At 46.7% G+C, this 13696-nt stretch overlaps 1 protein-coding gene across 8 annotated transcripts in view; it reads right to left on the bottom strand.

Annotated features, from left to right (window-relative positions):
• The window catches only part of TBC1D5 (TBC1 domain family member 5), a 343189-nt gene that overhangs the window by 214311 nt on the left and 115182 nt on the right, over positions 1 to 13696 (bottom strand). For all 8 annotated transcript variants that reach the window (XM_083376132.1, XM_083376127.1, XM_083376129.1 and 5 more), the window contains one exon: positions 3166 to 3299. In XM_083376132.1, the coding sequence (XP_083232258.1) occupies positions 3166 to 3265 (100 nt within the window). In that variant the 5' untranslated portion in view covers positions 3266 to 3299. The remainder of the gene's footprint in view (positions 1 to 3165; positions 3300 to 13696) is intronic.

Genomic DNA, 13696 nt, shown 5'->3' with positions numbered 1-13696 from the left:
TTTTTATATAGTTTTGTTATTAATAAATGAAAGCTATATTATCCATACATAAGATGATGCTGAATTTATTTTTTCTATCTGTGTTAAAACCTTACTATCAAGCCACAAATTCCTAAGTATCAGATGCATATATAGACCAATTTAAATTGTTACTTAACTGCATTGTAGCAAATAAGCAGGGGAGGATTTATGCAATGTACCCAGTACATCTACTTTTTTTATAGAGCAATTGTAGCCACTTAATACTGAATTTCTGAGTTATGGCATTTGTGCTAAGAAAATTGTGCTAAAGTCCATCCTACTGTCAATATCCACAGCTTGCTTTATTTTAAATAATGGTATAAAAATGAAAGATTATGAATCTTGACTGCATATGGCATTAGATTAAAATGCAGTTTGTGTTTCACTGTAAAAAAGTCATGGGGATGAAATAGATGCTTTATATAAAATATTTACATATAGAATGTAAAAATGTATCATGGTTGGTAACCTTTATGACTTTGAGGAACTATATATTTACATATGTCTATCTTTGCATGTGCATATCTCTGTGTTGTGTATATATTTTTAACAGTTGACAGCTGTTTTAGAGCATACAGAGATGCCAAGCTGAATGAGGGTCTTGATTACTTCAAGATTAGCTATCTTAAGTTTCTATTCATTTTAAGTGTTGTTAGTGCGAAGAGTCATTAGTCACTTCCTTGTCTCATAGAACATCAGCATACATTTACATTGTTAATGAAGATTTGGGGTAAATGAATTAATGGCTCTTTTAAACATCAATTCAAATACTAATAACTTTATATGTCATAGCAATGTTAAAAGTTAAAAAAAACTAAGAAGTCTCCCCCTATATAGGTAACTGGGCACAAAGGAAAAAAAAGAAAAAGAAACAAATAAATAACATATACTTGCTGAATGAAGTTAAAAATTATGAATCACAGGTAATTCTAAATAAAACATTTTTAATTTTTGTTTAATATTGGATGCAAAAACAAACTTTCCCCAATATTTTAGCTTTTAAAAATATACGTATTATTTTATTCTAGATGTATAAAATAAATTAAAATATAAAATATAATATCTTTCTGAGACCATTTGGATTTTGAAGATTGTTTATTTTAGATAATTCAGATATAAAGAAGTAGGCATTTCCTAAAATTAACAATATGTATATGAATAATGAGAATTATACTGTAATTTCAAAATGTAGTCACTTTTATAAATGTTGCATACTGATACAAAAAAGTCACATTCATGGCTCTTTAATATTTCATCATGTCACATTGTAGTTAAAATGGTCCTGATCTCTGTTTCTGTATGTAAGATGAAACACACACACACAAAACCACAAACACAGACGAGCTGATTCAAAAGGATAATCTGGAAATAATACAAAGTTATTCCATAGAATTATTTCTGACATATGCATTTCTTGACTATAGAAATAAAGCTACAGAAATATGAAGAAATAATTGCAAAATGAACTTTTCCGATTAAAGAGACACATCAAAGAGCACTGCATGATTATTTATTCTAAAAAAAGTCTATAATGAGCAGAACGGAGCATCGGTACTCATGGATGGATGCCAGAATCTGAATTCTCCTCCCCTTGACACATCATATCCTACAGAATCTCCCTCTCTTAATTAGATGTCATGAATCACATTCACCAATTAGTTCAACACACGAAGTTTCACTTCCCTTGAAGCGCTATTTCTTATCTTCTTAAAACTTCCGGGTTGAATCCCTCCCGTGCTTTTGTGATTCAGCCAAACAGTTAAAACAAAAGACTGCCTCTTATATTGTCAGTGCAAAAACATGTCAATGTTTGCAGCACTGACAATATATTTATAGCTCAGAATTGAAATGAGGTGTCCTTGGTGCTCTCTGAGCTTGATTGTTTTCCTGAAGATTTCATTACCCAAACTAGACAACATCAGCAGTGCTAATAGGGTGAGGTTTCCACTCAATTTATATTCTGGAGCCTTGCCTTGTCAGTATTGGTGGGAGTGGTCTTAGAAGGTTTTTTTTTCTGATTAATATCAGACCAACTATCAAGAAATGAACAATACCCCAACCAAAGAACTGCCAAATGAGCAAACAGTAAACAGCCCAACCAAATAACCACCAAGACTACTCCATGGCAAGCCACTAAAATATAAATTGAGAGCAAACCCCACTCCCTACTAGCACTGATTATCTTACATAGTTTGGGTAATGAAACTTCCAGATAACAATCAAGCTCGGAAAGCATCACAGACCCTTCAAACTGAACTTTGTGTTACAGTGTTGCTCTCTTCTAGCCAATCAGAGAATATAGTCCTTATACATAAAGGTACTGGATGCATAAGCATAAGGATATGTGAATTGATATAAAGGATCGGTCCAATATGACATTCCCCCTAACTGCACATTCAGTTGAGCAGCAGAAAAGAATATCTATAAACATTAGATTATATATATTAAAAATGATTTTGGCAAGCTAGATTATAATAGAGGGTGGAAAACTTCTAGCCTTGTAGATATTATTGAAGCATAACAGTCTCAGAGCAGCCAACCAGCATGGGGAGATGTGAGGGATGCTGGGAACTTTAGTTCAGCAACGGGATGCTCAGTATTCTCATCTATTGCCACACAACAATGATCGCTAGTAGACTGATGCTATCCAATTATATATCTCTACCCTGGAAAATTAAATGAAACCTCAAACATCTTACCCAATGAAAGCTGTGAGGCTATCTGGTTTTAATTTTTAAAGTCTTTATAGCATGGGCATCTGAGGGACTTAATTACATCAATCCATCCCATCAGATCTGACAGACAAGACATGCTGCAAGCTCCATCAACTAGGGACCTATATTTGGTGGATGCCAGGAGATGCCCATCTTGTGGAATATTCTTGGCCTGAAATTAGATTAACTCCATTCCTTTTGATATTCTTTAAGTGTCTCAAGACTTGAGCTATATTATTAGGTTTGGAGCTCTTAGGTAACCGGAGACATGCTTAGATGGCTTTATCTTGAGGTGGTCATTCTAATCCTCTCTTTCCCTAGGGTTTAGGGTTTATAAATTTCTCCTGAAATTTATATCAAAAAAGCTGTCATTCCAAGCTTTTCCAAATATTTTTAAAGTGCAACTACAGTACAGAAATTATATACTCACCTTCATCAGTTTTGTTCCCATAACTCTGAAGGGGATCAATTCCTATTTCTTGCTCTTCAGTTTGTAAAGGATGGCTAGCTCCAGAAACGGAATGATACATATTGAGATTTGGCACGTCCAGTAAGTTGAATTATCTAGATGAAAAATTAAAAGTAAATAAATAATCATACTACCAATTATTTCTATTGTATTAAGATGTAAAGACTTCAGAAAAATGCAGTATTTCACTCAGAAAATTCTTGATAATTTCTGCATGGTACAGCTACTAATCATACTATTAATTAATAACAAAGTATTAAAGACTATGAGAAATGTGCATTATTACACAATACACACATTTACTTTTTGAAGCATGTCTTAATATTTAATTTTTCATCACCTCCCATAGAAATACATAGAATCTTTTAATGATCACTTCTGCATTATTCTCAAGAAAAGTGAATAACTATATCCATGTAGATTTACCAGTTGAGTTTGAATTTAAGGAAACTTTAAGTGTATACAGTATCAGACAAACCTAACAGAATTGTATTTGTGTTTATTTAATTATAAACACCCCCCCCCATTTCACCAATAAGGTGACTTTAGGAAGTTTAAAAATATAAATATAAAAACAGTTAAAATTATGAATTATATACATACAAAACCTAGTGTAGATAGCACTGTAATGACCATCAACCATATCAAGCAGGGAGTGCCCCTAGGGGCCCCGAGCCAACTGACAAAACTAGGTTTTAATGACCCTCCAAAAGCCAAAAGGAGGAGAATGATCTCACAAGGTAGGGGCCACAGTGGAAAAGGTTGTTATTCTTGACTTCACCAGCTGGAATTCCTTAATAGGTGGAATGCAAAGGAGGCCCCTTCCATGGGAATAAGTGCTGTGGGCTAATCCCATTGGGGTGAAAAGGCTCCTCAGGTACTCTGGATCTATGCTACAAAAGGCTTTAAAAATAATAAAGTGACGTTTAAAAGTAACAATAAACAATTTGAACTGGATCCAAAAGCAAAATGTAACCAATGCAACTCGTACAATAGCTGTGATATCTGCACTACTCTAAAGTCCCAAGAACTGCTCACAGCATTCAATTCTGTACCAGCAGCAGCTTCCAAAGACAGTTCAAGGGTAGCCCCATGTAGAGTGCATGCAGTAAACCATCTGAGAGATGACCGGGGCATTAATGACTGTGCAGAGGCCGCATTATCCAGATATGGGTGTAACTGATGCACAACATGAAGTTGCAGAAAACCTGTTTTAGTAATAACTGCCACCTACTCTTTGAGCAGGAGTTGTGAGTCTAGGACATGGGTCGGCAACCCGTGGCTCTGGAGCCGCAGCTCCCAGTCCTCCTCCGCCATGTGCAGTTCCCAAAAAAAAGTGGGACTAAAAAAGTTCAATCAATTCAAACTGCTCACAAAAAAAACCAAAAACCTTGCAAAGTTTTAATTGATTGGTTGAACTTCTTTGATTTGTGGGACTGCCCACAAACCTCTTTACTTCTTCGGCCTGCACATGGTGGCAGCGGAGGAAGAGATGGGAGGACTGGAAAGGTGAGTGGGCCCTTTTTCTACCTGTTGCATGGGTGGGGGCGGCCAGTCTCAGGGTGCCCTGGGCCTGCCTCTTCCTTGCCTGGCAGGTCTCCCCTTGCCCTGCTCCACCACCGCCTCTGCTAGCCTGGGTGTGTGTGTGTGTGCCGGAGGTCTCTGAGGCTTCCCGTCAGCCTCCGCCTTTTGGCTGTCCCGCGGGCAGTGGATCTTTCAAGAGATTCCCCTGCGATGCCTGCCAGGCCTGCTGACCTTGGCAACAAGTGCAAGCCATTGGCGCACCTCTCCTGTTGCCATTTGTGCAGGGACCCAGAGGCGTCCCCACCCCCGTATGGGGATCCGCAAGCCTCTGCCTCCCCCTTATCTCTGCTGCCTGGCCTGAACGAAGAACAGCTGAAGGCAGCAGCTCCGCATGCCTCCACTGCCCCCTTCTTTCCACTGCCTGGCCTGAAAGAGGAACAGCCGAAGGCAGCAGCTACACAAGCCTCCTCCACCCCCTTCTCTCCGCTGCCTGGCCTGAACGAAGAGGAGCTGAAGGCAGCAGCTCCGCAAGCCTCCACCGCTCCTCTTCATTCATGCCAGGCAGCGGAGAGAAGGGGGTGGCAGAGGCTTGTGGAGCTGCTTCCTTCGGCTCCTCTTCGTTCGCACCAGGCAGCAGAGAGAAGGTGTTCTTCCCTGCCTGGCGGGTCTCCCATTGGCCTGCTCCACCGCTGCCTCTGCTAGCCTGGGGGGGTCGTTGGGGTTCTTGGAAGCTTCCCCTCTCGGCCCCTGCCTTTCGGTTGTCCCTTGGGCAGTGGATCTCTGGGGCCTCTTCCGAGAGATTCCCCTGCGGTGGCTGCAACTGAGCGCAGGGGAGAAGGGTAGTAGTGGGGGGGAAGGAAAGGGTTGTTTCCACCCAGCAGGCAGGTGGTGTTACTCCTGCCGCTAAAGTCGCCAAAGACGGCGAGCGCAGTGCCTACCACACCGGGCCTGGAGCACCTCCAGCGTCTTGGTGAGTGCACTAGGCTGCTGCAACAGCAGCCACCACTGCCGCTTTCCTGTTGCTTCCGCCCGGCAGGCGGACGGTGCTGCTCTTGCCGCCAAAGTTGCCAAAGACGGCGAGCGCGGTGGCCCCACACCAGGCCTGGAGCACCTCCAGCGTCTCTCAGTGAGTACACTAGGCCACCCCAACAGCAGCCACCGCCACTGGAGTGACTGCCCAGCCCGCTGCTGCCATGGGGGCCAGCACGGGAATTTGTTTCTGTGGAGGCAGAGGCTGGCAGAGATGCGGCAGACCTCCAGCGTCTCTCGCCGCCTTCACCGCTACTGTTATCGGCTTCCACTACGGCCAAACCTGGGCAGCCTCCTCCACCCCCAGCAGTGGCATTCGGGCGTTCTCCGGTTTCATTGGAACCAAGCAGCAAGTGGAGAAGTTAGCAGTAGCAGCACTACCAGGAGCAGTTTCAATTGTCCCTTTTATTGCCAAGCGTCCCCATGGAAGTCAATGGAGGCACTGCGGCTGGCCTTTCGAGTGAATGAGAGAGAAAGAGAAGCCGTTTTGAGCAAAGTGTGAGTGAATAGAGGGAGAAGGAACCTTTTTTTGAGCAAAGTGTGAGTGAGAGAGCAAGAGAAAAGCTTTTGCAAACAAAACCTGAGTGAATGAGAGCGAGAGAGAAGCTTTTCCAAGCAAAGATGAGTGAATGAGAGCGGAAGGGGAAAGGCAGTTGCATGTCTCGCCTTAGGTTCCATTCTTCAGTTAAGCTCCGTTCTGCACATGCACGCACATGTGCATTTTTTCTGGCTCCCAGTTTTTCTTTTTGTGAGTGAACCAGTTCCGAGTGGCTCTTTCACTGTTTCAGGTTGCCGACCCCTGGTCTAGGAAAATCCCCAGTTTGTTTGGAACTGCAACCCCATCCAGAATTAAAGATGATAAATAGTCGGATCTCTAGGTTCCCCACATACACAGTCACTCTAGGGTTCAGCTGAAGCCTGTTGTTCCTTATCCAGACCTTCATTTATTTATTTATTTATTTATTTGTTTTTATAAACCGCCCTTCTCCCGAGGGACTCGGGGCGGTGTACAGAATAAGGTAGGCATACAGAATGAACAATAGTGAAAACAAACAATAGTAAAATACAAACTGGGACCCCAATTAGAGCTATCAGGCCAGGCCGGACTGCTGGAACAGGTAAGTTTTTAATTCGCGCTGGAAGGTGCGGAGGTCGGGGGCCATCCGGATTTCGGTTGGTAAGCTGTTCCAGAGGGCTGGCGCACCCACTGAGAATGCCCTCCCCCTGGGGGCCACCAGCCGACATTCCTTGAGCGGTGGCACCCTGAGGAGACCCTCTCTGTGGGAGCGCACAGGACAGTGGGGTGCTGACATTGGCAGAAGGTGCTCCCGTAGGTAGTCCGGACCCATGCCATGTAGGGCTTTGTATGTCATTGTTAGCACCTTGAACTTCACACGGAAGGCAACTGGAAGCCAGTGCAGCGCACGGAGGAGAGGTGTGATATGGGAGTATCGGGAGGCTCCCAAGAGTGTCCGTGCCGCTGCACTTTGCACCAGTTGAAGCTTCCGAGTGGATCTCAAGGGCAGCCCCAAGTAGAGAGCGTTACAGTAGTCTAGGCGAGAGGTCACAAGAGCATGGGTGACTGTACGTAAGGCATCCAGGTCCAGATAAGGCCGTAATTGGCGAACTAGTCGAACCCGGGAGAAGGCCCCCTTGGTCACAGCTCCTATGTGATCTTCCAGGGAGAGCTGCGAGTCAAGGAGGACACCCAGGTTGCGGGCCCTATCAACAGGGGGTAGTAACTTGTCCCCGATGTTAAGGGATGGGATGTTCTGAGTATCCTGGCTTGCCGGTACGTACAGCCATTCAGTCTTGTCCGGGTTCAGTTGAAGCCTGTTCCTCCCCATCCATTCCCGGACCGCTTTCAGGCAGTGGGACATCACGTCGAGGGCATCACTGATGTTGTTTGGAGTTGAGATGAAAAGCTGGGTGTCATCAGCATACTGATGGTACCCTACTCCAAAGCTGCGAATGATCTCGCCCAGCGGTTTCATGTAGATGTTGAACAGGAGAGGCGAGAGGACCGACCCCTGAGGGACTCCGCAAGCGAGAGGCCTCGGGGTCGACCTCTGTCCCCCTGCCAACACCGACTGCGAGCGACCCTGGAGAAAGGAGGAGAACCAGCGCAGAACCGTGCCTCCCACTCCCAGTCCCCTGAGGCATCACAGCAAGATACCATGGTCGATGGTATCGAAAGCCGCCGAGAGGTCTAATAAGACTAGGACAGAGGAATGGCCCCTGTCCCGGGCTCTCCAGAGATCATTTATCAGAGCGACCAATGCCGTCTCCGTGCTGTAGCCCGGCCTGAAGCCCGATTGGTACGGGTCTAGATAAACCGCTTCATCCAGGATCTGAGGGAGTTGGTGCGCCACCACGCTCTCAACAACCTTCGCAAGGAAGCGAAGATTGGAGACTGGACGAAAGTTATTCAATGAGGATGGGTCCAAGGTGGGCTTCTTGAGGAGAGGTCTCACCACCGCCTCCTTCAAGGCGGTGGGGAAGTGACCCTCACTCAGAGAAGCGGAGATGACCGCCAGGAACCAGCCTCGTGTCCCCTCTCGAGCTGCATATGCCAGCCAGGAAGGGCACGGGTCCAGTAAGCATGTGGAGGAGCTCAACCTCCTCATAATCCTGTCCACTTCCTTAGGAGTCACAGGATCAAATTCCTCCCAGATGACGTCGACAAGACTGTCCATGCCTTGTTCTTCCAACTCAGCCCAGTTGGAGTCCAGGCCGGTTCGGATCCGAGCAATTTTATCCAGCAGATATTGACTGAATTCCTCGGCTCGACCCTGCAAGGGTTCCTCCCTCACCTCTTGGTTCAGTAGGGAGCGAGTCACCCTGAACAAGGCAGCCGGGCGATTATCTGTGGACGCGATGAGGGTGGAAAAGTAGTTGGATTTTGCCACCCTTATCGCAGCGAGATAAGACCTGGTGAGGATTCTTAATCGCAATCAGTCCGATTCGGATCGACTGGATCTCCAACGGCTCTCTAGGCCCCGTCTCCGACGCTTCATTTCCCGGAGCTCCGCGGTGAACCATGGGGCTCGCTGGGATCTGCGCCGGGTCAGAGGCCGCAAGGGTACAACTCGGTCCAGAGCCTCCGTGGCTGCCTTCTCCCAGGCTTCCACTAAGGCATCCACCAAGCTGTGAGCAGGGAGTGCATGTGCGTCCCCAAGCGCTGCCTGGAACCTATCAGGGTCCATTAGGCGCCTAGGGCGGTACCATCTGGTTGGCACCGCGCACCCACGGCGGGGGGTGGCAAAGGGGAAGTCTAGCCGCACGAGGTGATGATCGGTCCATGACAGGGGCATAACAGTCGTGGCACCCCCACCGATATCATCGCGCCACCGTCCAGACAAGAACACCAAGTCTGGGGTGTGGCCTCTCTCATGAGTCGGTCCAGAAATTATTTGCGACAGGTCCATGGCCGCCATGGAAGCCATGAACTCCCGAGCCAGATCGGACGATCCTCCCAGGGACGGTAGGTTAAAGTCGCCCAAGACCATGAGTCTTGGGAATTCAACCACCAACCCTGAGAGGACATCGAGTAGCTCGGGCAGGGCTGCCGCTGCACGATTAGGTGGTAGGTATGCCAGCAGCAGGCCCAACTGCGCCCCCGGGCCGTATCTCAGTAGGAGAGACTCATACCCGACCATCTGAGGGACGGTGATCTCTCGCGGGCTAAGGGATTCCCTGATGATAACTGCCACTCCCCCGCCCCTCCCATGGGTCCGAGGCTGGTGCAGTACCTGGAAACCTGGCGGGCAGAGGTCAACCAGAGGGACACCACCCTCTTGGCCCAGCCAGGTTTCCGTGATGCAAGCCAGGTCCGTGTGCTCGCTCTCCACTAGGTCACGAACAAGGTGTGCCTTGTTAGCTACGGACCTGGCATTCAGGTAGACCAGCCTTAGCATAGGTGGCTGCACACCTTCGCTCCCGGGTCCTCCGGGGAAGTACAGAGGGTCGGAGCGTCTCACCGCTTGTACAGAGCGGAGATGACACTCCCGGTGACGATACGGCCCTCTGTTTGTGCACCTTCTGCCGTTCCCCACCATCCTGGGAATAGGACGTTCGTCAGTACGCCATCGGTTATTGTCGGCGACTGGTCCTTGTTTCTCACCATCGCGAATGGTCGTAAGCCTGGCCTGCGTTATGGCACCCGGAAGGCCTGCCTTCCCCGAGCAGCCATACTCTTTTCCCGCCCCCCTCCCTAACCCGACAAAAAACTTAACAAGAAACTTAACCAGGGGCCTCTTGTTGGTCTTGTGATGGAGGCCCCTGACCCTGCCTGGCCATCTCTCAGAGGCCCAATGGTCGGGCCCGTCATCGAGGTTTGATGTATTGAAGGCAGGACGAACCCAGGAGAGGGGGGAACTCCTGAGGGCGAGTAGATCTATGCAAGAATATTGAAGACGCATAGGGAGCATTGGGGAGCATTGGGAAGGCGGTCCCCTGGGTGGAGCATTAGAAGGAGGGTCTAGTCGGGTGGGTGGGTATCTGGACCGTCACCCAGCCACTGCCACTTGGTTGGGTGAACCCCAGAAGCAGGCCACTCCCCATCCTCTCACGATGGGTTGTGATTCTGCTTCTGGGGGTGGTCCAGGACCCACTCTGGGTGAAGCATACCCCATAGAGCTCTCACCTCTATGGGGCTGCAGGTGTAGGACAGGCCACTCTGCCACCGTGGCTTGCACCCAGGCCCATTATGTCCTGTGGGGCGAGGGAGGGCAGGGGGGTTCGGAGCTGGAGGAGGCCAGATGTTGATGGCCTCGGTGGTCTAGTCGCCGTCATCTCCGACGGTCAGCTGCATCCTGGCGTCTTTAGGGGTGTTGATCGGCACGGAGATACCGTCGGCACCTAGGGTGCGGGCCGTGGACGCCACGCCGCATCTAGTGGTGCTGCCGTCGAGGGGTTTTCGGTGAGATTGGGTGACCGGGGCCTGGAGAAGTTTAGCGCCGCTGTCAAAGGCCCCTCGGTGGTGGTCGATCGGGTCCGCATAGCCGGTCTGCGGCATCTCCTTGATCCCAGGGAGATGCCGCCGTTGTTCAGGAGCAGGCCAGGAGGTCGAAGCAGGGCAACGACTCCGGTCCCGCTCAGGGCGGTTGCTGCGGCTGTCTCTTCCGCCGCCTAGCTGATCCATTTGATCCGCGGGGTCTTTCCTGATCATCCCTGGCGTCGCTGTTGCCCAAGGAGGCATAATAGGGAGCCAAGGGTGGAGGCACCGGCCCCACTCTGGATGGCTGCAGCAGTTGCAGCGGCTCGGGGGCGGGTTAGAGGCGCCCCATCGCCACTGCCCCCGCCGGTGTTCGGGCCCGTGGGGAGATGACAGGCTAGGGCCCCGCGGGGTACTCGCCGTCGCTGCTGCCGACGATGCCGCCGCCTCCGCTACCCAGCTGGTCCGCAGCGCCTCCGTTGGTTGAGAAAGGGCCACCACAACATCACTTGGATCACCGGGAATGGAGATGTAGAGATGAGTATCACTTGCATATTGTTGATACCTCATCCCATGGAGCTTGATGATTTCACCAAGCAGTTTCATATAGATGTGTTGGGAGCACAGAGGGAAGGTCAGCTAATCTCAATGTACACATAGTTGTACTTTGACAATAAAGGTTCATTTCATTTCATGTTAAGTAGTACAGTTCCAAGCCCTGGAGCACCCCACAAAATAGTGGCCTTGTACTTGATTCCTCACTCCCTATTAACATCAATTGGAACTTTTTAGAAAGAGCTGAGCCAGCACATTACTGGTTTCTACACAGGGCAGGGAGGCTGATACAGCAGCAACAATATCAACTGATCTCACAGCCCCAGCTTCAGGAACAGGGTTTCATATCTGGAAACCTGAGGAGCATGGTTTCTGAAGACCAAAAGAGATTCTCAGATGACAACTGCTATATCCTCTCCCCTGAGGGCTTGGCTAGTGCAAACTCTAAACCCAACTGGACACATCTCTTCTGGAGTCAGCCAGGTTGTCTTCTTCTTTTTCAATGAGGTCAGAAATAGGGGTTGTTAGTTGATTTGGCATTTATCAGCAGCAACTGAAGGCCCAGGCCTATGAGGGTCTGCTGTCCAGGATCTAGGCATGAGCTCAGATAGAACACACACACACACAAAATATATTGGGGCATCTTCTCCTGCAATGGCCTGTCCTTTAGCTCCCATCTAATACACATACAAATACATATTTCCTCCCTTCCTCCCACTACAATAATTTAATTTTCATTTTTTATATTCTATTGGTAGATGCCATATGGATATGAAACATAATCCCAAGAGAAGTATTTCCTTGATTAGTATCCTAGTTCCAATATGCTATAAAAATTGTAGTTTGGAGATTTTTGTGTATTTTTGCCAGTTCTATAAGTTTCTCATTAATTACAAAAAGTTAATTAATTTTTGTGGGAAAATCTCAGTAAAAATATTTTAGCCCTCCTAGGTAAACCAGATATGAAACACAACTTGATACACTAATCCTATTTTATTGTAGGGCTACATTAACAGCATCTTCCAAACTAAGGTACAAATCTCCAGCTGCCACATTTAACTGCCTGATCAACTAGTTCCTAAGTTTCTTGCTCTGACTGTTAAGCCACTGGAAGCTCACTCCCTGTCGTCAGATCAATTCCTAAGCAGCATCCCTTCCTCTCATTCCTGAAGCTCATTCTCACATACCAATATATAATACTAAATTAAAGTATTTAGTATTTACCTTTTTTCTTATCATATAAATTAAATGTGCTATTTTTCTAATATTCCAGTTTAGAAGAACAGAATAGGGAAGTATTCTGTCCTCTTTATGATTTATTTGAAGTCAGTTGTCACCAACCTAACTTAAAACAGATATCTATCTCCCTAAATTATCAGTACAAAAGTTAGATATGGTTCTTGATCTTGATTGTGTGGCTATTATTCTTTTAAAATACCCTAGTGATCTGTTGCAACAAAGGCTTATAACAAACTACAGGTAGTTCTTAATGTAAGACCACAATTAAGCCCAAAATTTCTGTTGAGACATTCGTTAAGTGATTTTGCCCATTTTATGATCTTTCTTGCCTCAACTATTAAGTGAATCTGGCATCCCTATTGACTTTGTCAGAAAGTTGCAAAAGAGGATCTCAGTGCAACTGTAATAAATATGAGCCAGTGCCAAGTGTCTGAATTTTGATCATGTGACCATGGGGATGCTTCAATGGTCGTAAGTGTGAAAAAAAGTTGTATGTTGTAACTTCGAACGATTACTAAACAAACTGTTGTAAGTTAAGGAGTACCTGTACTTTTCAAAATTGTGTTTCTTTAAAAAAGACTCCTAGATGTCATAAACATTGATGACAGATAAATGAGCAACATACATCAGGTTTCATCCTTCAAAAATCTGGTATAATATTTCAGTCATCTAAAATCTATAACGAACACATTAAATCCATTATAATAAGGACTATAACAGTTTTAAAAACATATTTTTAAAAACTAAAAAAAACCCTTAAAACAGAGGCCCCCAAGCTTTTGGGCACCAGGGACCGGTTCTGTGAGGACCAGAGGGGGCAAGGTTTTGTGTGCTGCATGCATCCAGTAGATGGGGCTTCACTTGTCTGCATGGCCTGGTTGCTGGTATGCCATGGCCCAGTGTCGGTCCATGGACCGGGGGTTGGGGACCCCTACACTAAATGATATAAATATATGTCATCATAAAACTCTTTAAAGCTAAATCCCAATATTATAGATCTTACCTTAAAATTTGTAATACCTTAAAGCCCCACTATCCATTTTAGATTCCTAACAGTGTTATTTTAATTTCTTGCTGCATTTAAAATGGGAAATTGGGATGATTCTGCTGGAGTCTATACCTCAATACTGGATCCTGGAACTTCTCTACTGAACTTTTGGATCAGGCTTTATTGTTCTAATGATTCCTTGGCATCATGATCCCTTCTGA

Source organism: Vipera ursinii (genome assembly GCF_947247035.1).
Source record: "Vipera ursinii genome assembly, chromosome: Z".
NCBI lineage: Eukaryota > Metazoa > Chordata > Lepidosauria > Squamata > Viperidae > Vipera > Vipera ursinii.
This window is presented reverse-complemented; position numbering and strand designations above follow the sequence as displayed.